Source organism: Rhamphochromis sp. 'chilingali' (genome assembly GCF_963969265.1).
Source record: "Rhamphochromis sp. 'chilingali' genome assembly, chromosome: 16".
Classification (NCBI taxonomy): domain Eukaryota; kingdom Metazoa; phylum Chordata; class Actinopteri; order Cichliformes; family Cichlidae; genus Rhamphochromis; species Rhamphochromis sp. 'chilingali'.
This window is the reverse complement of record NC_137943.1, coordinates 24305169-24331445: the sequence shown is the minus strand read 5'-3', so window position 1 is coordinate 24331445 and position 26277 is coordinate 24305169. Positions and strand designations below refer to the sequence as shown.

At 37.5% G+C, this 26277-nt stretch overlaps 1 protein-coding gene across 1 annotated transcript in view; it reads left to right on the top strand.

Moving 5' to 3' along the window:
• The window catches only part of LOC308413071 (dynein axonemal heavy chain 8-like), a 44525-nt gene that overhangs the window by 8440 nt on the left and 9808 nt on the right, over window positions 1-26277 (top strand). Inside the window, 63 exon segments of the mRNA XM_080907858.1 lie at window positions 2018-2102; window positions 2401-2552; window positions 5846-6029; window positions 6125-6288; window positions 6528-6704; window positions 7625-7738; window positions 8349-8456; window positions 8555-8656; window positions 8757-8903; window positions 8990-9187; window positions 9415-9491; window positions 9610-9709; window positions 9793-9912; window positions 9999-10134; window positions 10226-10413; window positions 10876-10956; window positions 12301-12417; window positions 12498-12614; window positions 12768-12900; window positions 12998-13104; window positions 13184-13290; window positions 13383-13461; window positions 13596-13719; window positions 14124-14290; window positions 14387-14513; window positions 14662-14897; window positions 15167-15271; window positions 15397-15510; window positions 15602-15664; window positions 15825-15925; window positions 16061-16198; window positions 16307-16547; window positions 16661-16860; window positions 17118-17271; window positions 17365-17528; window positions 17848-17950; window positions 18280-18384; window positions 18667-18828; window positions 19255-19479; window positions 19607-19779; window positions 19867-20045; window positions 20381-20568; window positions 20651-20737; window positions 20821-20928; window positions 21006-21140; window positions 21409-21570; window positions 21652-21708; window positions 21711-21900; window positions 21992-22233; window positions 22340-22480; window positions 22568-22799; window positions 22891-23033; window positions 23124-23258; window positions 23357-23479; window positions 23756-23969; window positions 24048-24157; window positions 24242-24405; window positions 24482-24674; window positions 24777-24899; window positions 24984-25114; window positions 25404-25557; window positions 25713-25877; window positions 26043-26269. Of these exon segments, the coding sequence (XP_080763984.1) occupies window positions 2018-2102; window positions 2401-2552; window positions 5846-6029; window positions 6125-6288; window positions 6528-6704; window positions 7625-7738; window positions 8349-8456; window positions 8555-8656; window positions 8757-8903; window positions 8990-9187; window positions 9415-9491; window positions 9610-9709; window positions 9793-9912; window positions 9999-10134; window positions 10226-10413; window positions 10876-10956; window positions 12301-12417; window positions 12498-12614; window positions 12768-12900; window positions 12998-13104; window positions 13184-13290; window positions 13383-13461; window positions 13596-13719; window positions 14124-14290; window positions 14387-14513; window positions 14662-14897; window positions 15167-15271; window positions 15397-15510; window positions 15602-15664; window positions 15825-15925; window positions 16061-16198; window positions 16307-16547; window positions 16661-16860; window positions 17118-17271; window positions 17365-17528; window positions 17848-17950; window positions 18280-18384; window positions 18667-18828; window positions 19255-19479; window positions 19607-19779; window positions 19867-20045; window positions 20381-20568; window positions 20651-20737; window positions 20821-20928; window positions 21006-21140; window positions 21409-21570; window positions 21652-21708; window positions 21711-21900; window positions 21992-22233; window positions 22340-22480; window positions 22568-22799; window positions 22891-23033; window positions 23124-23258; window positions 23357-23479; window positions 23756-23969; window positions 24048-24157; window positions 24242-24405; window positions 24482-24674; window positions 24777-24899; window positions 24984-25114; window positions 25404-25557; window positions 25713-25877; window positions 26043-26269 (9098 nt within the window).

Here is a 26277-nt window from a genome sequence, read left to right as displayed (position 1 = left end):
TTCGTACTTTTTATATTTATATCTACTCAGTGGGGTCTGTTTTCAACCCTTTTAAACTACTACAAAACTACTGTGATCTCTAGTTTTCACTTAATAAGGGATTATTATGTTCTTCCTGATATGGGTGTTGCTGCAGATGCGGCTGCAGGAGTGAGTGATGGTTTACTAAAAGGATTGTGGGAACTGCACAGTGTCTCGTCTTCTGGTTTTACTAAACTGGCAGTTGAGTTCTGTTCTTCTGACTGTTTATATTTTGTTTTCTTAAATCTCTCAGTTTACAGACACTGTTTTTGTCCGGCGTCTGGACTTTTCTTTTCTCACCACTGCTCGTCAGCAGGAGTGAGTTTTAATTTCACTTGCTTGATTACCCATCTTATTTATGTATTTACTTATTTTTGTTTAAGTAATATATACACAATACAGCTGCTATCACCTTCGCTGGTATTAGAGACGAGAGTGGTTGCTCACACGCCCTTCTACTTTCGGACTATTTCCAAAAGCGGTGTGAACTTTACGAGACGGAACTCGACCGTTCTCTCAACTCACCAGCACGTCAGTGAATAGCAGTAAAAGAAAAACACAGTAGGAGCAGCTCAGTCTCTTATTGGACCGTGAAAATTCAGCTTGCTCCATTAATTAAAACAATACACACACACATTCACATTCACAGCTTCGACGCGCGCGCGACCAGAACCCTTATGATAAGGGGAGCTCCCAGAGCTACTTACTCCCTAGACCCAGTCTAGACCCAGCTGGGGGAGCTACCCAGAGCTCCAAAGCTACCAGTCGACGAGCTCCCAGAGCTACCAGTCGACGAGCTACGCTACCAGTCGACGAGCTCCCAGAGCTACCAGTCGACGAGCTACTTCCGCTATTTTAAATTCCCTGAATTCAAAATGCGCTTTTACGCAAGATTGTGTCAGTGTGTCTGTATCTACCTGGTCAGTGTCGCCGGGTCTGGTCCACCTCGATCGGGTCCCACCACCGTGGGTCGCTTTCTAAGACGTTGGCCAAGACCCGAATTTAAACGCTCTTGGACTTTTATCACACACCTGGTGTGTGAGCTGTCGACAGACGAACAACGTGGACTGGTCACGGAGATGGGACACGATGGAGGCGCTCCGGCTGTCGAAGGACCAAGAAATGTTGGGGGAAAACTGTAAAAAACCCAGGAGAAATAAAGACACAATGAGACAAAGTTACTTTCTTTATCAAACGTGTACACGGGTGAGCTGCTAAGAACAACTCACAACGTGTACAGAGGCTGGGCACTTTTTATAGGAAAGACAGTGAGAACAGGATAAGAAAAATACAAAACAGATAAAATAAACAACTCCATATGTGGCGCTAGTCTCGTCAGCAGAGAGCTGGGAGAAAGCTGTGAGAGATAAAACAATCTAAAACAATATGTCCCAAAACAGTATGTCTTTGCTGAGAAAGTCTAAAAAGATAATTCTAAACTAATCTAACCATAGACAAAAGGGCATGCTTGCACATTTAAAAGAAGGTAAAGAAACATAGAATCATTTTTCCTGTAACATCGTCTAAGTCGTCTATTATGTATAGACACAGTCCTGGTTCATCCACTGAGTTAAGTCTTTTACCCTTTAGTGATTCATAGGTCAGGGATCAACAAACAAAGAAATCGTTTCTCGGAAAATGGTCTGATGCAAGGACTTGACTAGAGAAGACAGTCAATGTCAACAGAAAAGCTTTGAAAAGACTTTCAGAAAGTCTGGAGAACTATTGCTCAAGGCAACCTTAAAAAAATACATAAGCATTTGGCTCCTTGGAAGCAAAATATCAAAAGCAAAAAATATCATAATCAGAAGTGTATATTTTGGCTGCTGCAAGTACAACTGGAACACGCAAAAGTCAAAACATCTCATTCATTTCACATGTTATATTGTCTATGTTGATATGGCAATTATGGTTTAAACACATCTGATATTATACAGTTACACATTTTTCATTTCACAATTTTTTGTCTTTCTTTTTCCTTCTTTATCATGAATAGCTGGCTGCTTTTGATCAGTTTTTTGCTGAAGGAGGTTGCAAAACCATTTCCTTTGTGTATCAAGAATCTGCAGCGCCAGGACCAGGTTGGAATAAATCTCGACTCCAGTATTTGACTGTCACATGTTATCCTGCTTATTTTTTTTTATTTCATACTAAGTAATACTGACCACTAATTTAAAACAAACTAAGATTAGAGTATTTTACTTTTCTGATTTTCAAGGCCAGTCATAATTGGAGTTTTTACCAAGTTCATGTGATCATTAATGATTTTATCCCTGTGCTGGTGAAATATCCTAGTTTTAGCAGAAAAAAATAAGATCTGTTTTATGTGTCATTTTCATTTTTTAATTTTCTTCCAAAATTATTTATATTTTATTGCAGAGTGTGGTCGCTCATATCCTGGTGCTGTAAAAGGAGAAAAAACACTGAGGCTGTTTATGCCCGATTTGTCCCAAATATCCCTGACAGGTATTTGCTGCTACTTTATACGGACAAGAGAGGACATAGCTGTGAATTCTGAAAACGTACATGAGGTAAGAGGGTACTGAATTTGTATGGTGGTTTGTTTCTATAACTATTATATAATTAAAATATCCATATACAGTATCTCACAAAAGTGAGTACACCCCTCACATTTTTGTAAATATTTTATTGTATCTTTTCATGGGACAACATTAAAGATATGACACTTTGATACAATGTAAAGTACTCGGTGTACAGCTTGTATAAGAGTATACATTTGCTGCCACCTCAAAATAACTCAACATACAACCATTAATGTCTAAACCGCTGGCAACTAAAGTGAGTACACCCCTCGGTGAAAATGTCCAAATTGTGCCCAAAGTGTCAATATTTTGTGTGGCCATCCCAACACTGCTTTAACTCTGTTGGGAATGGAGATCACTAGAGCTTCACAGGGTGCCACTGAAATCCTCTTCCACCCCTCCATGATGACATCATGGAGATGGGTGGATGTTATCATGTTAGAATGCTGTCCTGTGGCTCAGTTTCTGAAGGGAGGGGATCATGTTCTGCTTCAGTATGTCGCAGTACATGCTGGCATTCATGGTTCCTTCAATTAGCTGTAGCTCCTCCGTGCAAGCAGCACTCATGCAGCTCCAAACAGTGACATCCCACCACCATGCTTGACTGTAGGCAAGACACACTTGTGTTTGTACTCCTCACCTGGTTGCCGCCACACATCCTTGACACCATGTGAACAAAATAAGTTTGTCTTGGTCTCATCAGATCACAATTAATCCATGTCCTTAGTCTGCTTGTTTTCAGCAAACTGTTTGCGGGCTTTCTTGTTGTAGTACCAGAGTCAGCTTGTAGTCAGTTTTAATCAGTTTTGGGTTGCTTTTAATCTTCTTTACTTTGTTAGTTTTCTTTATTGTCTATTATATTGTCTGTTTTATTCACGTTTCAATATTTACCGATTTATTTGATCTTTTTTTCATTCATTCATTTATTTTACACTTAATTAATTTTCTTTGTCTGTTTAATGTATGGTTTTTAACTTTTATTACTGTTTTTTACTGGGAAGCACTTTGGTCAATCATGTTGTTTTTAAAGTACTTTATCAATAAAGTTGGATTGAACACCAAATTCAACACACCTTCCGATTTGCACCTGAGACACTAGGAAGGGAAAATGGCAAATTGGGCACAATTTGGACATTTTCACTTAGCGGTGTATTCACTTTTGTTGCCAGAGGTTTAGACAATAATGACTGTGTGTTGATTTAAAAGGGACAGGAAATTTACACTGTTGTACAAGTTGTACACTGACTACTTTACGTTGTATCAAAGTGTCATATCTTCAATGCTGTCCCATGAAAAGATATGACAAAATATTTTTTAAAAATGTGAGCGGTGTGCTCACTTTTGTGAGATACTGTCTAATAATATTATGATTTGTGTTTTTATTTACATTTGTCCAAACCATTTTAGAATTGGAATGGTATAAAAAAAACTAATATTTTTTTAATATAAATTTAAACAAAATGTACAATTTTTTCCATATAAATCGTTATAAAATCATATCTAACAACCTAACAACCATATATATAATATAGATATGTGATTTTATAACCATTCCAGTTCTAAAAAGGTTGGGACAGTGTGTAAAATGTAAATTAAACAGAAATCATAATCTCATTAGTTTCATAAGCCCATACTTTATTCACAATAGAACATATAAAACATATCAAATAAAAGTCCCACTTACTTCCAAGCGGATGTCAGAATTTTCTTTATATGCTGAAAGAAAATGGTTTATCTGTGAAAAAAATCCAATTTAAACACACAATAAAGTGTTTTAAATTCACAGGACAGCAATATGGTAGTTTTCATTGGACATACAGACATGATTTAGGATCTGGGTTGGAAATTATTTTTAAAAACCTAAGTGTGCATTTTATATGTCTTTGTGTTCACTGCTCAGAAAAATAAAGGGAACACTTTTACAAAACATTGTAATTCCAAGTCGATCACACTTCTGTGAAATCAAACTGTCCACTTAGGAAGCAACATTTACTGACGATCAATTTCACATGCTGTTGTAGAAATGGAATAGACAACAGGTGGAAATTATAGGCAATTAGCAAGACATCCCCAATAAAGGAGTGGTTCTGCAGGTGATGACCACAGACCCAACAGCAGGACCGCTATCTCCACCTTTGTGCATGGAGGAGCATGAGGAGCACTGCTAGAGCCCTAAAAAATGACCTCCAGCAAGCCACAAATGTGCATGTGTCTGCTCAAACAGTCAGAAACAGACTCCATTGGCAGTGGGCCACTAATGGTGTGGGGTGGCATTTCTTTGGGGGGGCCGTACAGCCCTCCATGCGCTCGCCAGTGGTAGCCTGACTGCCATTAGGTAGCGAGATGAGAACCTCAGACCCCTTGTGAGACCATATGCCGGTTTCTCCTAATGCAAGACAATGCTAGACCTCATGTGGATGTCAGCAGTTCCTGCAAGATGAAGGCACTGATGCTATGGACTGGCCCGCCCGTTCCCCAGACCTGAATCCAATTGAGCACATCTGGGACATCATGTCTCGTTCCATCTACCCCAGAATGTCCAGGAGTTGGCGGGTTCTTTAGTCCAGGTCTAGGAAGAACTTTCTGAGGAGACCATCCGCCACCTCATCAGGAGCATGCGCAGGCGTTGTAAGGAGATCATACATGCACGTGGAGGCCACACACACACTACTGAGCCTCATTTTGACTTGTTTTAAGGACAGTACATCAAAGTTGGATCAGCTTGTTGTGTGTTTTTCCACTTTAATGTTGAGCGTGATCTGATTTCCATTGATAATTTTTGTGTGATTTTTGAGCACATTCAACTACTAAAAAACAAAGTATTTAATAAGAATATTTAATTCATTCAGATCTGGGATGTCTTATTCTTGTGTTCCTTTTATTTTTTGAGCAGTTTATGTAAGATAAGATAAGGCTTTATTGATCCCATGGCGGAGAAATTCTTGCATCCACATAATAATTCTTGTGTTCACATAATAATTCTTGTGTTCACATAATAAACATCACATAATAAACTTGTCACTTTTCAGCATTCCCTGTATTAGTTTAGGAAAAAGCTAATATGATCTAACCCTCCTTCCTTAACATATTTTTAAATCTTGAGGTCACATTTGACATCCAACCGTTTCACTAACATTATAAAACAATCTGACGTCCACACCTATTTACAATGTAACTGTACTGTAGAAAATAAATCTGTTTAAAATACTTTGATTTATATCACAGATGTTTTGGCTTTGGTTTTTATGACGTTATGGGTGACTTGTCTCCATACTTTGTAGGAGATCTTTTTTGCAGTAGTTGATGCCAGAGACGGCCTCCTGAAAGGAATAAGGAACACTTACAACTTTCTACTGCCTGCTCTCGATGCACCACAAAACTGGGGCACTATAGAGTCCAGACATGGAGTAAAATGTAAAGAGAACTTAATGTACACAATAAAACGCTGTCTTGACTCCTTAGAAGGTAAAAAAAAATGCTTCTTCAGAACAACATACTGTAGCTAAATGGCTGGTTTTAATAATTTAATAATTTTGTACTTTGTTATGTTTGTCCTGCAGAAATCCATATAAGCAACAAGTACATTGTTCATCTGACTACATTCACACATATTGACTTCTCTAAACTGGCCAGCCTAAATGATATGAAAACTGCAGCTGCCAACTGTGAGATGGTCCATCAACTGGAAAAAAATCTTTTGCAGTGGTGCAAGGAAATTGAGCAGGTTTGTTAAATCATTCAAACGCACAAGTGAAGTGCAGCCTATGAACCCGTGGCTTCAAGGAATACAGTTTACTGGCCAGAGATGATGACTTCATAAATGAATGGTATATATTTTGTTAGTATGAGAGAAAGGAAATGAAAGAAGAGACTGAAAAGGAAAAAAAGGAAAAGAAAAACTTGCTGTAGTGGCTTGCTGTAGAGTACTGACTGAATTAATGTAACCTTTTCGGTGTACATCAGGTCCTCATAGAGAGTGATCAGCTGAGAAAAGGAGCTGATTCAGAAGGGCCACTGAGTGACTTAGAGCACTGGAAAGGAATGTCTATAAGGTTCAACTCTATCATCACTCACATCAAAAGCCAAAAGTGCAAGACAGCGGTGATGGTGCTCCATATTAGCAGATCCAAAACTGTAAAGGTACTCATTCTCAGTGTCAGTCACACTATTATAGTATTTTTTTATGTCCACTGTTTAATGTAAGATAATACTTGGCAGTATAATGTATATACTGGTATACTGTAACAACATTATTTGTTGCACGATATAATTTTTTTAATTACCACACCTCTGATATACCTCTGATATACCTATTTCTAATCTTGTTCACATGTGTCCAAAAATGCAAAGTCAGTAGGTCACTTCAAACATATGCTCAATGAATAAAACTCTTTCAATAAAAATCTCATGTTCTAAAATCAGCAAAGGGAAACATTTTATTGTAGGTTGGTGTCAGACAGCTCCTCCACACATAACAATGAAACAACAATGAACAATGAAAGTGAGGCAAACACTAATAGGCGTTTTTCCTCACTAAAAAATAATTTGTGCTACACAGTTTTTAGTATTTTAGTATTTAGTTATTATTCTGTTTTTATGATGCCATTAGGCCCACTTATACAATAATAACTTTGGTATAACAATAACAATATCGAAATCTAAAAATGAATACCTTCAGACATATTGCATCTATAACACTGTGTGCATAGATGCAATATGAAAAACTGAATCTATTTGATATATATAATAAAAATTACATGCAAATTATATAATAGTAAGATTATTCCTGAATGATCAGTAATTACTAATTTTCGCTGTTCTATGATGTATCATGGATCCATAAATGTGATTTGTGTATTTTGCATCGTGACCATATAATTCAGGGGATATTGCCTCCATTTTATGTACAAAAAATATGTTAAAAAATTTAACAATAATAATAATTATGATAAAATCAGAAATTTAAATTACTCCTTGAAACATTTAACAATAAACAAACATTTACAATAAACAACATATATTGTTACCTTCATCACTGTCATAAACATGTACCTCTGTAGATGTGGCGGAAGCTGGATACTAGGATAACAAGGTGTGCCAATGAGGCAAAAGACAATGTGAAATTCCTGAGCACACTGGAGAAAGTTCTTCAACCTCTCTACATCAGTGACCCGGTATGTACAGTCAACAATTCCTTTCCATTAAGAACTTGCAATTGTTAGAATTTTTAGTATTAAATAAAGTTTTACCTCTGAGCCAAACAGTGTTTTTGTTGATGAACTGATGTTAAAGCACAAGCCAAGTATGAAAGCACCTATATCGCATACACAGCTATTTAAAGACATGTATATAAATTGTAAAGCATTCAGGCTGTAAACCAACAGTGTTGGGGGGAAAAGTATGGTCTTTTTTACCAAATGAAGGCAATAACAAACAAATGCAAAATTCTGAGTAGCTATTGCTATGCACTGAATACAGGAGGTCTTTGACAGGTTTTAAAATAGTCTTTTATTTGCCCCAGACTACATCACAACAAAATGATCAAAAATTGCCTATTTACTATTCACTTAGAAACAACGCTAGTATTCAATTCATAGTCCATGTACTATACATTAGTGACCATCTTACATACTGTTTTTTTCTTTTAAATAAATATGGATAATAGCCTGTTAATAGTTCAATTTTTGTACAGTAAAGTTGTTCATTACAAACTTAAGAAATACAAATTATATCAGAGCAAACAATATATTATAAATAATGTGACTATACTTGGTGTCATTTCAGGTTGCCATGATGAAAAATGTGCAAAATGTCATCAGTACTATTCACATGATTTTCAGAGTTTCACTGTACTACAACACGAGTGAAACTATATCTTCACTGTTCATCAAAGTAAGTTTACTTTGTTGGGTTTTTTCATTTCATTCAAAGAACAAACATTTAAGATCCAATTCCCTTTGTACAACATGTGATACTGAAAACTCTTCTAGGTCACAAATCAGATGGTTACAATGTGCAGATCGTACATTACTGACAATGGCAAACGTCTCATATGGGACCAAGATGCTGATAGCATCATCACAAAAGTGCAGGTGACTGTTACACTGTGATTAGTACACATCAGTGTTATTACAGAGGCATGACTGCAGCAGTACACAGTTTCTGCTGTTGTTAATCTTTTGTCTTTTGCAGCACTGTACCTCCTTGTACCAGGAATATAAGTCTTGTTTCCAGACAACAAAGATGGAAACAATGGCTGCACCTGGAAAGAGGCCTTTTGAGGTTTCAGAGATGGAAATTTTTTTGAAGTTTTCCAACTTCTGCAAGCAGCTTGAAAAGGTACGGTCTATTTTAATTCCTAAAATATGTATGTCAGTCTTGTCATAATGCTTTGCCATATAACAGTAAGCATTATTTTTTTCTAGATCACACAAATAATCACAGTGTTCAAGACATTTGAATCACTTAACAAGTCCAACATTGAGGGCATTGAGAGTCTAGCCAGACAGTTCAACACTATAGCCATGAATCTGAAAAGAAAGCAGTATGATATGTTGGCTCCAAGGAGTGCTGAATTTGAAGCAGATTTTGTCAAGTTTACAGAGCAAATCTGTTACATTGAGGTATGTATAGTTGTGTACTCATTATGCCTAAAACATGTAGCTGCTGTTTTCCTGTGCATTGTTTAAATCAGGAAGCATCATAAGGGTTGATGATGTTTTCTCAGAGACCTGCAAAGAATTTACATATACACAAAACCACTAATCACAGACATCACTCATTAAGACATGGTCACAACTGAAACATGATAAAGTACTAATGAAGGTTACATTTGTTACCTTTTCTACAGAACCAGCTGCAGACTTTTATGAATTCATGCTTCTCACATGTGAAGACATCTGAGCGTGCCATTCACCTGATACAGCGGTAAGTGTCTATATATGATATTTTAAGCAATTTAATATATCACTGGAAATATTATATTAGAAATATAACATTAAATACTGTAATGATTTGTTATTACTTTGTTTTTTTAAATTTGTAGTTTCCAGAGGCTGAACATTCCCTGCATTAACGCACACGTTCCCCATCTTTTGAGTCATATTCTTCAGCGTTATGTCTCAGAAGTAGAGTTTGTGAGAAAGGTACCTATTTTATTGTTATTCGCTAATGCCATTTAAAATAAAATATAAATGCACAGATTTTGTTTTACAAACTTCCTTTGCAGCACTATGGCAACCACAAAGACAACCCTCCACTTGCTAGGGACATGCCTCCTGTGGCTGGACGAATTGGTTGGGCCAGGCACCTCTTCAAAAAAATAGAGGAACCCATGTTACACATAAAAGTAAGGCTAGATTTCTGTCAGCAAACATTTTAAAGCTACTAGCACTGAAAGATTTTAATGTTGCCTCACTCTGTCATCCTAAACAGGAAAACTCGGACATCCTGCTCAGTCCTCAGGGACGAAATGCAGTCAAAATGTACAATCAGACTGCAGCTTCGTTAGTAAAGTTTGAGTGTATTTACCACCAAGCATGGCTCGAGGAAGTATCGCAGATGAATCATGGTTGGCTTAAATTAAATATATTGATAACCTTGATGGCACACCGTATCTGATTCTGTTAGTATGACTTTACTCTCTGTGTTGTTCACAACAGTCTTAAATGTCGCACTGCTGGTTCGTCACCCAAAGACAGAAAAGCTAGTTGTCAACTTTGATCCTAAAGTAACTGAGGTCATACGGGAGGCAAAGTGTTTGGTGAAGATGGGTCTCCTGGTTCCAAAGCAAGCCTTACATCTTCTCAACATCGAAACAAAACTCAGTGCTGATCACCATCGATTACAGGCAAGTAATAACTATTTTTTTTCACAAAATGATTATTTAACTTAATATAAAATAACTTTATATTATAGCACAGTGGCACGGTGGTTAGCACTGTTTCCGCACAGCAAGAAGGTCCTGAGTTCAATTCCACCATAAGGCCGGGGTCTTTCTGTGTGGAGTTTGCATGTTCTTCCCATGTTTGCGTGGGTTCCCTCTGGGTACTCCGGCTTCCTCCCACCGTCCAAAGACATGCAGTTTGTGGGGATAGGTTAATTGATCAATCCAAATTGCCCGTGGGAGTGAATGTGAGCGCAAATGGTGGTCTGTCTCTGTGTGTTAACCCTGACAGACTGGCAACCTGTCCAGGGTGTACCCAGCCTCTCGTCCTATAGCTGGGATAGGCTCCAGCGCACCCCGCGACCCTGAAAAGGTTAAGCGGAAGCGAGTGGATGGATAAAACAACTTGTTGTCCTTTTTTTATAGACAATTTTGGAAGATTATGAGTCCACTTGTGAGAAAATACCTGAAGACTTTTCCAGCTGGATGGCTTCAAAAATCAAAAATGTAAGTACATTACAGTAGATGGAGCATTTTGTGGAAGAAATGTCTCAGCTGTTAAACATTGTTAGTTAATGGCAGTGTGAATATGTTTTCCACTGTTCAGGGCTCTAGACTAACTGCCACGGTTTCACTGGAGCACCTAACTTTTTTCTTAGGTGCACCCAAATTTTTCAACCGCATTGCTTAACACCGCAGTTTTGCAAGTTCACTTTTTTTTTAATTGCTGTCCATACAGACAATATTGATTTTTGTAAATAATTAGCTAACAAGCTTGTCAACACAAAGTTCTTTATTTGAGCACAGTTCTACAAGAAAGATGAGTTACTTAAAAAGTGCTGGTGCTTAAAGTGCTTCACTGAACTGAAATTTAAACTTAAAACATCTCAAGATATATTAAATAAAAAGAAAATCTAAATTAACATCTGAACAACTTGATATCTTATGGACTATCGCATGGACTATTGCAGTAACAGGCCCTTGAGATGGCCAACTCCTGTAATTTGGCCTTTTTTCCCCCTTTTTTTTTTCAATATGTCTCTGATGACACCCATATACTGGGCGGCATTATTACTGTACGTGGGGTGTTGTGAAGAATTATTTTGGACTTGAACTTTGGAAATGAACGGAACTTCATTTTTGGCAATATTGTAGACAATGTTAAACTTAATCATCATCTCGGCCTCCTCTGACGACCTGTTTGCTGCTGGCAGTGGGGAGAGGGGAGACTTGGGGAATGCATTTATTGCAGCATATAATGTGTTTTCTGGATACACTGTGCTTTTTCAGCATTTCAATTCAAAACGTGTTAGCACCACAAATGCAGTATTGCCAGGGAGCTTCTTTCCGCACTCATGACAGTAAATGCAGTGCATCATGTTGTCAGATTTACTGTATCTTAGCCAGGGAAACTGGTCAAGCCACTCTCTTTGAAATGTATACACTTTCCCCCTTTTACTTTCAGTGGGCTCTGGCTCGGAGTCGATTGTATGTGGCTCATTATCTGATGCCGTCTCATGACCAGTGTTAGACATTACCCATTACCTGAGAGGTTGATGGCTCTATGTCAGAGCACTGGCTATGAATTTCAGACAGATCAGGCCTTAACTTAACGAAAAAGTTGTCAATTGTTCTTTTCATCTTTTCTCATTACCCACAACTCAATCCATTTCTATCAGGCCTAGGCTACTCACCTCTCTCTATCAGCCTGCACTTTCAAATGTACATACACGTAAGCCTACAGGAATATCTAATTAGGTCTCAACCCTGCTGTTGCCATGCTTTTTAAAAAATTTTTTTTTTATGGCTGTTGCATCATAATAAGCTTTAATGTCTTTGGTAACTCGCAAGGTTGAATCTGCTCTTCAACATGGGGCAGTGCTGATCACCTGGTCATCCTTACTCCTGGACGAGTTCTTCCAAAGAGTTGACACGGCTTTGTATGAGCTCCAGCATCTTGTGAATAAGGTCTGTTTCTGTGTCATTCATTAAAATTTTCCTTATTGTGCATTTATAATAAGCAAGAACCACATTTCCTTCTTTTTCAGGTGCTAAATATTAGCAAGTTACACATTGATGATGTCCTTAAAGACATCTCAGAGACGGTGCTGATTGAGCTCTCAGATGATCCAACTTCAGTTCAGCATCTGATTGACCATAATAAGGTATGGCCACTCGTACCAAATCAAAACACAAATTTTAGATGTTTATCAACCGAAATGAATTTAATTCTGCTAAAGTCTTCTCCTCATTTTTAATTTGCCTTTACAAATAAGTTGTGCCTTATTCACCAAATACATATCTCAACCTCTTTTTAGAATCTTTGTAAAAAGTGGGCGAAAACATTGAATTACAAATGTAGTCATGTCAAAACAGCAATCAAAGAGCTGGACACTGTTTTAAGTGCTGTTTATGAACCAAAAGGCTACAAGACAGAGGAACCTGTGTCAGGTGATGTCAAGGCAGAGTTTTAAGTGTTGCATACAAGTGAACGCAGCAATTAAGTATTTAAATGTATTTTTTGTATTTCACACTTTCAACACTGTAGTCGGGAGGACCATGACCTTCCCTGGAGAGAGACACACGATTGCTCATGAGGATGAGAGAGGGACTGCAGAAAGTTCATTGAAAGACAAAAATACTAAATTTGAAAAGGTATATTTGTCTAACAACTGTAAAACACTTCTGCTATGTGCAGCTGACCCACTGATTTGCATACAAATTTTAATTTCAGGAGTTTAAGAAGCTTTATGAATCCTTCACTGCAAGGGTACTTGATGCAGTTCTCAAAACAACAAAGTCATCTCTGAACACCTTGAAAAAGAGGATTAGTTGTGCTATGTAAGTATATTTGTGTTAGTTGGTATGTGCTCAGTGCAGTATCATAAGTTAAAGAGAAAGAACTCTTTCATATTTTCATCAATATACTACAGAAGTTACAAGAAATCCAAGCCTCAACCTATGATAGTTCCGCTAATAAAATCTGAAGTCCACCTGGATATACCCAACGTGGTGAGTTTCTACTTTTCTTTCAGTACATGTTCAGGGGGCAGTATTTGCATTGTAGGACAGAGAGATCTGGAATTCTTTGCAAGTTTTGTTGAACAGAAAATCTAGTTTTGATATCTGATATTTGTCATTATCAGGTAATGATTCCCACTTTAGATGAAATCCAGCAGGCCATAAATCAACTAACTGACTCTGTGTTGGAAGTTAGCAAGAGCATTGCCTGGCAGTGGGAGTACACTCCTAATGAAAGGAAGAAAGCAGGTAACTCACCATCAGTATACACATACAGGAGCAAACACACTTGATGCACAAGTTCAAAGAATGACAGCTCCTAAATTAAAGACATCCTTTATTATGAATGAAGATTGTAAATATTAAGCTTATTGTGGGGACTGTGTAAGACATGAAGGTAGTACCTTTCAGAGGTGCCTCTAACTTGCATTCTATCTGAAGGCCACTAGATGGTGATAGTTGTGGTTGCAAATGGACTTCTGGTCCAGTAGAAGTCTGTTTCCCTTTATACTTTCCTGCTGAATTTATGGGCTCACTCACCCATAAAATAACATTTACAAAAGTAAATGTTAAACTTTGAATGAAACTGTCAGCTGCTAGCTGTTAGCACAATCGTTGGTTGTACTTTTGACTGTTTATTTGTGTTTCTGCAGAAAGAGATCATTTATTTAACTTTGTTGTGGAACACAAGGACATCAAAAAACTCGTGGGCATTCTGAAAACAGCAATCAACTCTCAGAAGGGACGAGCAGCCAATGTTCTGAAACAGTTCAATACTTTCAGAGCGATCTGGGAAGAGGACAAAAACGCTAAAGTCAAAGTTAGTTGTCTTTGATTTTCTTTCACCATGACATGTTCCTTGTTGCTTTCATATAGTTATATCATTATCATATCCCTTCTCTTAATTTCTACAAAGGAATTCATGGCAAGCAAACCATCCTTGATCCACATTACATCTGAAATCGAACACTATGACTCAGTTGAGCAAGAAATTCAAGCTATCAAGCCTGTTATTGCTTTTGAATCTGTTCATTTAACAACAGGTAATTTTTATTTGTGAGGACCAGGATTGAATTCCATTCTGCTACCACTGGATAATTGGATATTTAGTGTGTTTTATTACACATGTCACATGTAGGTGGTTATTAGTTTGAGAACTGGAGGACTAATGCTAAGTTCCTTTATATACAGGTTCACTGAAAAAGGCCCTAACAGATGAGACAAAAGCCTGGAAGAAACTAATTTGCAAATACCTGAAGGAGAGGTACAAGAAGAAAATGACTGACACACACATACATTTGAACAACTACCTTATACAGCTATCACATCCTGTGGCTAATCTGGAAGATGTACGCTGTACTATGGGGGCCCTGTCTACGCTTCGAGAAGCTGAAATACAGACTGACATGACACTGATTTCCATTGAGGTATCAGTTTCTTAAGTGTATTGTGTAACTGCAGATATTTCAAAGGACTGGCAATAGCACTACACAATAAACAAAGTGATATGAACTGCTGCAGAGTACCAGTAACAACATTAAATAAAGCCCAGAAATTTTTAGTGAAAGACATTTTGAGGATGTAATTTTAATTGTACCTAACTATCTACTGTTACTACTGTTAGTTATAAATGAGAGGCCTGCGTGTTCAGAGTGAGCTAAATGTTGAACATTTAAATATAAGAATGTATTTACAGGAAGCATATGAAATTTTGACAAAATATGAAGCAGAAGAGACCAAAAGAGAAGTAGAAGAAGTGTACAGTCTGAGAGACTCATTCACAATGCTGCAGTCTAAAGCTGTAAGTATTATCATGACATTAATGCCTATTTTGTTTGATGACTTTTTTTTAATAAATGTGATCTTGTGTGTTGTAAATGTGATAAGCTGTGATCTTGATTTTATTTTTGATATTGACTTGTGCAGAGATCGGTGCAATATGAGCTTGTTCGTATGCAACCCAAGTTCAAACAAGACCTTCTCGTGAGCGTGGCTATCTTCCAAAAAGATGTTGACACTTATATGGAACAGTTTGATTCTGTGAGTAATCTTAAAAACTGTGTGCGGGTGGTTTTCAATAAATCAATGTATTCATATTAACCTATTCTTCATTTTATGTCTTGTTTTTCAGGAAGGCCCTTTGGTTGTAGGATTAGCTCCACAAGAAGCCAGCCGCAGGCTTCAGATCTATCAGGTGACAGTTTCAATTCTTTCAGTGTGTGAAAATCTATAATCATTCACATAAGTTAGAGGTAAATGATTACTAGATAAGAGAGAGCTGATAGGGCAAGAAAACATCAAAATCATATTTAACAAACAGTCTTGCGAGATTTAATTGTATGTTTTGTTTGCAGGCTAGATTTGAAGAGCTTTGGAGAAACTTCACCACATATACTTCTGGACAGCAGCTTCTTGGCTTACCAGTTACAGAATACAACTGTCTACACAAGAAAAAGTACATCAGCAAAAAAATCAAACCTTGTTCTGTGCTAGAATAACTTTTGCATCTCTATTAATACTATGCTAAGTGTTAACATCTATCACATTATAAAATATATTCAAATATTATGCTTCCTAATGCTTCCTTTAGAAAAGAGCTTGATCTGCTTCAAAAACTCTATGGCCTGTATGATGCAGTGATGAACAAGATTAGTGGGTACTATAAGATACTATGGATACAAGTGGATATTGAAAAGATCAATGGCGAACTTCTGGATTTTCAGAACAGGTTGAGTATATCTGTTATTATAACTTACAGACCTAAAAATTTGTTGTGTAGTGAATGTTTTTTTAAGAGTAGTCATTTTAACAAAAGTTTATTATCCAATTTTTATAGGTGTCGGAAGCTACCCAAAGCACTAAAGGACTGGCAAGCCTTTCTTGATCTAAAAAAGACCATTGATGATTTTAATGATTCGTGTCCTCTTCTTGAAATGATGGCAAACAAGTCTATGAAACGGAGACACTGGGACCGTATTGCACAAGTGACTGGACACCATTTTGAGGTGGAGTCCAGTACGTTTACACTTGAGAACATCATGGAGGCGCCTTTGTTGACGTACAAGGACGACATTGAGGTGTGCTGGCAGATTTGACATTTATAATATACTTCGATTTCAAGATTTTTTTTTATAGATTTGATTTGCTCATGTGTATGCACCATCCCAAGTTTGGCTTTTTGTATTTGTAGGACATTTGCATATCAGCTGTAAAGGAGAAGGATATTGAGGCCAAATTATCACAAGTAAAAGAGCTGTGGTCTGCTCAGACCCTGAGCTTGATGACATTTAAGAGTAGAGGAGAACTGATGCTGAAAGGAGCAGAAACATCCGAGATTCTCACCAACTTGGAGGACAGTTTGATGGTGCTAGGTTCACTGCTGAGCAACAGGTAGAAAAGAATAAACCCCGGCTTATAATTTTGTAACAGATTTTATAAACTTGATCTCCAAGAAACTTTAATACTTTGGAGTAATAAAAGGGCAAGACTGCAAGACCTACCTAACTGTAACAAATCATTCAGCCCAGAAACATTAGTAGTGACAAAGATTAGTTTGGGTGTAATCATTCAAGATGTGAAATATCCACACATATTCCCATTTCTGCAATGTCTTAAAGAACTTAACAAGCTTTGTCTGCTTTGTACAGGTACAGTACCTTCCACAAAGCAGAGATCCAAGATTGGGTCTTCAAGCTTTCAACATCATCTGAGGTCATTGAACAGTGGGTTATAGTGCAAAACTTGTGGGTCTATTTGGAGGCTGTGTTTGTTGGGGGCGATATTGCCAAAGATCTGCCACAGGTACAGTTCATTAATTCTGCCCTGTGGCCTGAAAATAACAATTTTGAAAGCATCCTTAAGTAAATGCTAACATAAAAATGTTTCCATTTGCAGGAAGCAAATCAATTTCAGAATATTGACAAGTCTTGGACTGAAATCATGCGGCGAGCACAAAAGGTCCCAAATGCTGTGGAGTGCTGTGTAGGTGATCCCTCTCTGCGAGAAAAGCTTCCAGATCTTCAGAAACAACTAGAGCTCTGTCAGAAATCTCTTGCAGGGTAATTTTTTTGGCACCATCCTTGTTTTAGTTTGCGTCTTTCTGTTGGTTGCAACAGTGGAGGGTAAAAAGAAAAGCAGAAAAGTAGTTCAGTCTTTAAAAAAATTTACATGACATTATTTAACTATTTAGTTAATTAGCTTTTTACTCAAGCACTTTTTATGCAGTATAATTACTCCTTTTCTACCCCTTTTTGTCCTTTTGTCACCCACAGATGCTTTGCAACAAAAAGAAAAGCATTGAATAAATGGGCCCCATAATTATAACAATACTTCTGTGTTCAATGTGTACACTGCAGATGATATGATCTTGTTTCACAGGTATCTTGAGAAAAAGAGACTCTTGTTTCCACGGTTCTTCTTTGTGTCTGATCCTGCCCTTTTGGAAATCCTTGGACAAGCCAGTGATTCTCACACAATTCAGGTCAGAACATTCACTGCCACTGTAAGAAACTTAAATTTAAATAAAAAGTATAAAACAATGTAATTATACTGCTACTGCAAAAGGCCTAATTTGTTTGTCTGCGTAGATATGTTAAAAACTCATCTTAGCAAATAAGAAATACAATTTAAATTTGGAGTTTTCATGGGCAAAGAATGAGACGATCAGGATAGAAATATTAAGAAAATGGTTTGTGTATTGAAATCTGATTTCTTGGGTTTTGTTTATTTTTTTCTCTCTCTTTTTTTTCTTTTGGGTTTTTGATTTTGGGTAAAATAGCAAAAATAATTGTAGATGCATTTGTTTTTCAGGCACATCTTCTTGGAGTGTTTGACAACGTAAAAGAAGCTGAGTTTCACACAACAGAATATGACAAGATCATAGCTGTTATTTCACAAGAAGGGGAAAAACTGCCGGTATTTAATGCTATTTGCATTTTCAGTTTAGAGCTATAATACAACTATATGTTGAATTGCATTTGTTACGTTTAGTGCAAATAACTTTTGCAAGCGGTCAACAGAGTCAAATTCAAATTAAAGTTAAATTTATATCAGATTGCTATTTTCTACAGACAAGTGTAGGGTACAATAAATAGATATTCAAAAAGAATAAGGTTCAATTGAGGCTGTCAGCAAATATTTTTCCAATTTTTATCACAGGTGTGGTACAACGTAGCAAATGTGTTTCTGTGTTTTCAGCTAGAGAGTCCTGTAATGGCTCAGGGAGAAGTTGAGATCTGGCTTAGGAAGCTTTTGGTGCAACAACAGGCTTCACTGCACTCTGTTATCAGAGCTGCAGATCTAGAGATAGACGATGAGGAGTTTGATCTTCTTGCTTTTCTCAACAGATTTCAAGCACAGGTAGGAAGACTGAATTGTGGCTGTTAGTAAAATCTTTTTCATGAGTTTTTAAAATATTTTGTTCATTTAAGTGTAACAGAGATTTTTTTTTCTTCCATCTGTAATACCAACCGCCATTTAGTAGTGTTTAAAGGGATTCAAGATTTTAAAGATTTGAGACGTTACTCTCTCGTTACTAAGATTAAACTATCCAGCAACATGACTGTTTGTTTTCATGTCACATTTCCTTCTTGCCTTTATCAGTGGCAGAGGCAGCTTAACAGATCTCATGGTTCTTTTTCATTCTTTTTCCAACGTTTGTAAAATAACAAGTATGGATATCTTTGACAGTAGTACCTTTCATGTAGCATCATATTTCTACCACTTTACCTGTATGTACTATACATGACGCATCTTTTCGTGTATTGTTTGATTCGTACTTTTTAGGTGGGCTTGCTGGGAATCCAAATGATTTGGACAAGAGATGCAGAGAAGGCCCTGCACCATACAGAAGATGACAAGCACATCATGTCTCTTACCCAAAAGAAATTACTGAGTCTGCTCACTACACTCATCAAGCAAACAACCTATGACCTCAGCAAATTTGACAGAGTCAAATATGAGACACTTGTCACAATTCATGTGCACCAGACTGATATATTTAATGACCTAGTGAGTTTTTTGTTATTTTTTTATTTTTGGATAAATGCTACTTGTCCATATCTACTATCACAGATAACTTTTTATTATTAAACTGTTATGGTCAACCATTCCTCTTCATGTCCTGCTTTTTCCTCAGGTGAAAAAGCGTATAAAATCTGTAGGCGACTTCGAATGGCTGAAGCAGAGCAGGTTTTACTTCAGGGGCTACCTGGATAAGGTCATTGTGTCTATTACTAATGTTGACTTCATTTATCAGAATGAGTTTCTAGGCTGTACTGATCGTCTGGTCATCACTCCACTGACAGACAGGCAAGTAAATAATGAGATTTTGTTAATTACTTTTTATATAGATTTAAGTACTAAGGTACATTCATTAACCCCTTCTTGTTTACCTAGGTGCTACATCACACTAGCCCAAGCTCTAGGTATGAGTATGGGAGGAGCCCCTGCAGGACCGGCTGGAACTGGGAAAACTGAAACTACCAAAGACATGGGTCGCTGTCTTGGCAAGTATGTTGTAGTGTTCAACTGCTCTGACCAGATGGACTTCAGAGGACTTGGAAGGATTTATAAAGGTATCCTAAGTAATTAATCAAATTATCAGATATCTTAGAAAATGTATTGTGTAGCATTTTCAGTGGGAGAAACATTTCATCTCTCACCCAAGTGACTTCTTCAGTCTTGACATCCAGGTGAGCCGAATCAACTTTCTGGGATTTCCTTACCTGGATTAATGAGCAAAACACTCAGATTTCATTTTATCTTATGCTGCTCATAGAAAGATTTTGGTTCTAGGTTCAAATCTACGAGGGTCTTCAGTTGTGTTTGCATGTTCTGTTACTCAGATTTCCCAGCTGCTTTTCACATTCCAAAAATATGCACATTTGGTAAATTGTTCATTCTTTTTCAGGCCTCGCGCAGTCAGGGTCCTGGGGTTGTTTTGATGAGTTCAACAGAATCGACCTGCCAGTGCTCTCTGTTGCTGCTCAGCAGATCTACATAGTTCTGACGGCACGCAAGAACCAGAAGAGCACATTTATTTTTACTGATGGAGACACTGTGGATCTGAATCCAGAGTTTGGCCTGTTTATCACTATGGTAAGATACAGGATTTATATGTTTACTAGGCAGCAGATGTTTAGTATGAATATAATAAAACATGTTGTCACTCAATACATAGAATCCCGGATATGCCGGTCGTCAGGAACTTCCTGAAAATTTAAAAGTGCAATTCAGGACGGTTTCTATGATGGTGCCAGACAGACAGGTGGGTAAAGATTAGTTTTTCTAGGGAGAAATATTGTCTGTTTTGTTTAAGTTCTAATTCGTTTTCACTATTGCCTTTGACAGATCATCATGAGAGTTAAGCTAGCCAGTTGTGGATTCAATGAAAACATCATCTTAGCCCAGAAGTTTTTTGTTCTTTATAAACTGTGTGAAGAACAACTTACAAAACAGGTAATAATCCTGTGGCCAGTTTAGTTCCTATAATAAGCAATTATTAACCCTCTAAAGCTAAGCTCTTGCTTTGTTAGGTCCACTATGACTTTGGCCTGAGGAACATCCTGTCCGTGTTACGAACACTTGGGGCTGCTAAAAGAGCACGGCCTGATGACACAGAGTCCAGCATTGTCATGAGAGTGCTGCGTGACATGAATCTGTCTAAACTGGTATGACACAAACCTAGTGCTAAAGGACAGCAGTCAAATATTTGACAGTAATGTGTGTGTGTGTATGTATATATATATATATATATATATATATATATATATATATATATATATATATATATATATATATATATATATATATATATATATATATATATATATATATGTATATATATATATATATATATATATGTATATATATATATATATATATATATATATATATATATATATATATATATATATATGTAATGTGCATGTGTTTCAGGTGGATGAGGATGAGTCACTTTTCCTCAGTCTCATCAATGACCTGTTCCCTGGTATCCAGCTGGATAGTAGCACATATGCTGAACTTCAGGCAGCTGTTGCCCATCAAGTGCAGTCAGCCGGTATAATCAACCATCCTCCCTGGAATCTCAAGCTTGTTCAGGTACCATCTGCATGTTCATCTGCTGTTGTTATTTGGATTTTGTTTGGAAATAACTCTTTCTTACTGATACATCACTATCAGCTTTATGAGACTTCACGAGTGCGCCATGGGCTGATGACTTTAGGACCAAGTGGAGCTGGGGGAAGACCACAGTCATCAACATTCTCATGCGAGCTATGACTGAATGTGGATACCTGCATAGGGAGATGCGCATGAACCCCAAAGCAATCACTGCTGCGCAGATGTTTGGCCGTCTTGATGCAGCCACCAATGATTGGACAGATGGGATATTTTCCACACTATGGAGGAGGACACTCAAAGCTAAGAAAGGTTTATGATACAATATTTAATGAATATTCGCACACACACACAGATATATATATATATAATTTTTCATTTCTTTAAAATGTGAACACTTCAGGGGAGTTCATATGGATTGTGCTTGATGGTCCTGTCGACGCCATATGGATTGAGAATCTTAATTCTGTGTTGGATGATAACAAAACACTGACCTTGGCTAATGGTGACCGCATCACAATGTCACCATGTTGCAAGTTGGTGTTTGAGGTGCACAACATGGATAATGCCTCCCCTGCTACAGTGTCCCGGGTGGGTATGGTCTTCATGAGCTCATCAGCTCTCAGTTGGAAACCCATACTCAGGGTAGGCTTGTTTTTTGAAATTTTCCATTCAAAAACTGTTTGGAGAAAAGAATCAGTGCTGCTGTTACAATACTGTATTCAGATGGAATGTGGCCTTTATGTTTTAGGGATGGGCTAACAAGCGCAATGCAAAGGAGGCAGAAAGTATTTTAAGTTTATATGACAAGATATTTGAGGATGCTTACTTGTATATGAAGCAGAACCTTAAACCCAAAATGGAGCTTTTGGAGTGTAACTATGTAATGCAGGTATGTATTCTGACAAATGAGAAGAAATTGATGATGCTTCTAAATTAATTAGAAATATTGAATTGTCTCATTATGTTCCACCTTCAGTCTGTGAATCTGCTGGAAGGCCTCCTCCCAACCAAGGAGACAGGAGGCTTTGCTGGTAGCAAACACCTTGAGCGTCTCTTTGCCTTCTGTCTGATGTGGAGCCTTGGAGCCATTTTGGAGTTAGATGATAGAGACAAACTAGAGACTTACATCAGAGGTCATGAAAGCAATATTGATGTTCCTCCAACACGGCCAGGGGAAACTATGTTTGAGTACATGATTGGCACAAATGGTAAAAACATTTTATACAATACATAAACCCCCTATGCTGTCTTTTGCATTTTGAAATGTAATTACTATAAGAGCTTCATCTTTTATTTCAGGTGATTGGTGTCATTGGAACAACCATGTGGGTGATTATATCTATCCAACTGACCATTTGCCTGACTACACTTCTATTCTTGTTCCCAATGTGGATAACACAAGAACTTCTTTCTTGCTGGATACCATTGCTAAACAACACAAGGTCTCCTTTAAAATATGAATATTAAATAAAAGAGCATATGTTTATCCTTGGTATGTACTTCTGTTACAGTTAAATTTTGTGTATAAATAGGCTGTGCTGCTCATTGGAGAACAAGGAACTGCTAAAACTGTGATGATAAAAAGCTACACAAAAAAATATGATCCTGAGACAGACCTATCAAAGACGCTGAACTTCTCATCTGCAACAGAACCCCTAATGTTTCAGGTAAAATGTAACCTATAAAATGTTCTTTATATTTATCTTTATCAAATTCTATATGGCTTTTTGTTAGTAAAAGCTTTTTTATATACATACATATACAGCGAACAGTGGAAAGTTACATTGAGAAAAGAATTGGCAGCACCTATGGACCCCCAGGAGGACGCAGGATGACAGTCTTTATTGATGATATAAACATGCCAGTTGTCAATGAATGGGGAGATCAGGTATTTATATATATATGTATATAATATATTTATTTTACAAAATACACAAAACAGCAAATATACTGTTTACTATTTCATGTTGCTTCCAGTCTTAGTAAAGTTTGATTTAGACTTCTCTGGGAAATCTACATCATAACTTAGGACATAACCAAAAACACGTAAATGCATAAATGCATTTTTAGAAGGTGCATGTCAGGTTATGTGGAAGGTTACGGTGTAGATTTTCCACTGAACAGTAATTCAGGCATAACTCCTTTATATAACTTTCCAAACCAGATCACCAATGAGATAGTTCGACAGATGATGGAAATGAGTGGCATGTACAGTCTGGACAAACCAGGAGACTTCTCCACTATTGAAGATGTGCAGATACTTGCTGCCATGATTCACCCTGGTGGTGGGAGAAATGACATCCCTCAAAGACTCAAGAGGCAGTTTACTGTCTTTAACTGTACTCTGCCATCAAATACTTCAATTGATAAGATCTTTGGTAAGTACCTCAAAATTTGTTTCCCCTCATTACTAGTTGTATCAACAAATAGATTATTTTGATGCAATTTTTTTGCAGGTATAATTAGTGGTGGTTACTTCCATGAATGCAGAAAATTCAAGCAGAGCATTTCAGATATGGTTAAGCATCTTGTATCTGCTGGGAGGATTTTATGGCAGTGGACAAAGGTAACTACTTAAAAGATGATGTGAACAGATTATAAAAGTGGATGTATTAATAAAGACATCTTATTCGATGATTTCACATTGAAGGTAAAAATGCTTCCCACACCATCCAAGTTCCACTACATTTTCAATTTGAGAGATTTGTCTCGGATCTGGCAAGGGATGTTAAACATCAAGGCAGAGGAGTGTCATGATATACCTACCCTCTTGGCTCTTTTCAAGAGTGAATGTGCAAGGGTGATTGCTGACAGGTAAAGTTCTCACATCCATCAAATCACTTTATAGGCAGAACAAAGATGCTAAAATTGAAACATCATTTTGCTGTAGGTTTATTTGCTCAGAGGACAGAGAGTGGTTTGAGAAGGGTGTATCCCGGGTGATCCAAGAGCATGTTGAGCCTAGCCTTGTCCCAAAACTTCATCCTGAGCCATACTTTGTGGACTTTCTCCGCGATGCACCTGAGCCAACTGGAGAAGAAGGGGAGGATGCGTGTTTTGATGCCCCTAAAATTTATGAACTGGTAAAAGATTTGTATTTATAGCCACAGTACAATATTGATACAGTTGAACATTGATATAGAAAGCTGTCATACTAATCAGAAAGAAAACGCTCACTTTTTCAGGTGCCAAATTTCAAGTTCTTATCAGAGAAACTAATGATGTATCAGACTCAACACAATGAGATCATAAGAGGCTCGACTCTGGATCTGGTTTTCTTCACAGATGCAATGACTCATCTCGTCAAGGTCAGACTACAAGCCCAACGAATACATTTCCTTTATATCTGGCTACAATTAATGCTGATTTATTGAAGATTTCCAATGCTTTAGATCTCACGAATAATTCGAACTGACCAAGGAAATGCCCTGCTTGTGGGTGTCGGAGGATCAGGTAAACAGAGCCTTACGCGGCTAGCCTCATTCATAGCTGGATACCACGTCTTCCAGATCACATTGACCAGGTAAGAACAGAAAAACTAAAACTTCAGTTCAGCTCAATTTAATATTATCAATATGGTGCCAATTCACAACAGTTACCTCAAGCTGCTTATATTATAAGGTAAGGACCTTATACCAGTGGCTCTTAAACTGGGTCCCCTGGAGCCCCAGGCATCCACAAGCCATAGATTGAGGGTCAAAAGCATGATGAAAACACATGGTTGCACCTGGCATGTTATGGCATGTAAACACATGTGCATCATCTGGGGTTTAGCTAATTAGCAGAATTTATAGTGTTTGTCTTCTTCTTAGAACATACAACATGACCAATTTCCTGGATGACCTGAAAGTGCTGTATAGGACAGCTGGGGCTGAAGGCAAAGGCATCACCTTTATCTTTACTGATAATGATATCAAGAATGAGGCCTTCCTTGAGTACCTCAACAATGTTCTTTCATCTGGAGAGGTGGGGATCTTTAAAAAAATTCAGATATATTTAAATCCACAAAAATCCACTTTGATCCAAGCTGAAAGTCAAAATTTAGACCATGTAATTAAAAACTGCCACGTTTGTGGCCATATTTGGTCCAGATGACTTCATAGTGAATTGACTGTTTGCAGGTTTCCAATCTTTTTGCTAAAGATGAGATCCAAGAGATCACCCAGAAGCTAATACCTGTGATGAAAAAGGAGTTTCCTCGTATTCCACCAACTTTTGACAACCTTTACGAGTATTTTATTTCACGGTCAAGAAAGAATCTCCATGTTGTTCTTTGCTTCTCACCGGTACGTCAAAGATTTGTATGCTTGTTTCACAAAAGCAGTGACTCAGATGTTGGGACTTTGTATTGTTTGTTCACCTGTATTGTTTATAATATTACATTAAAGACACACAAAGACATATTTGTATGAGTCTGTGGTGAAGCACATTTTGTCTCACAACCTTGACAGGTGGGACCGAAGTTTCGCTCCCGGTCTCTGAAGTTTCCAGGGTTGATTTCTGGCTGCACGATGGACTGGTTCACCCCTTGGCCAAATGAGGCTTTGGTGGCTGTATCCAATTATTTCTTGTCTGAGTTTAATATGGTTTGTTCTGCTGAAGTCAAAGCGTCTGTGGTGACGGCTATGGGAACATACCATGACAAAGTATCTGTCACATGTGAAAGCTACTTTGAGAGGTAGAAAA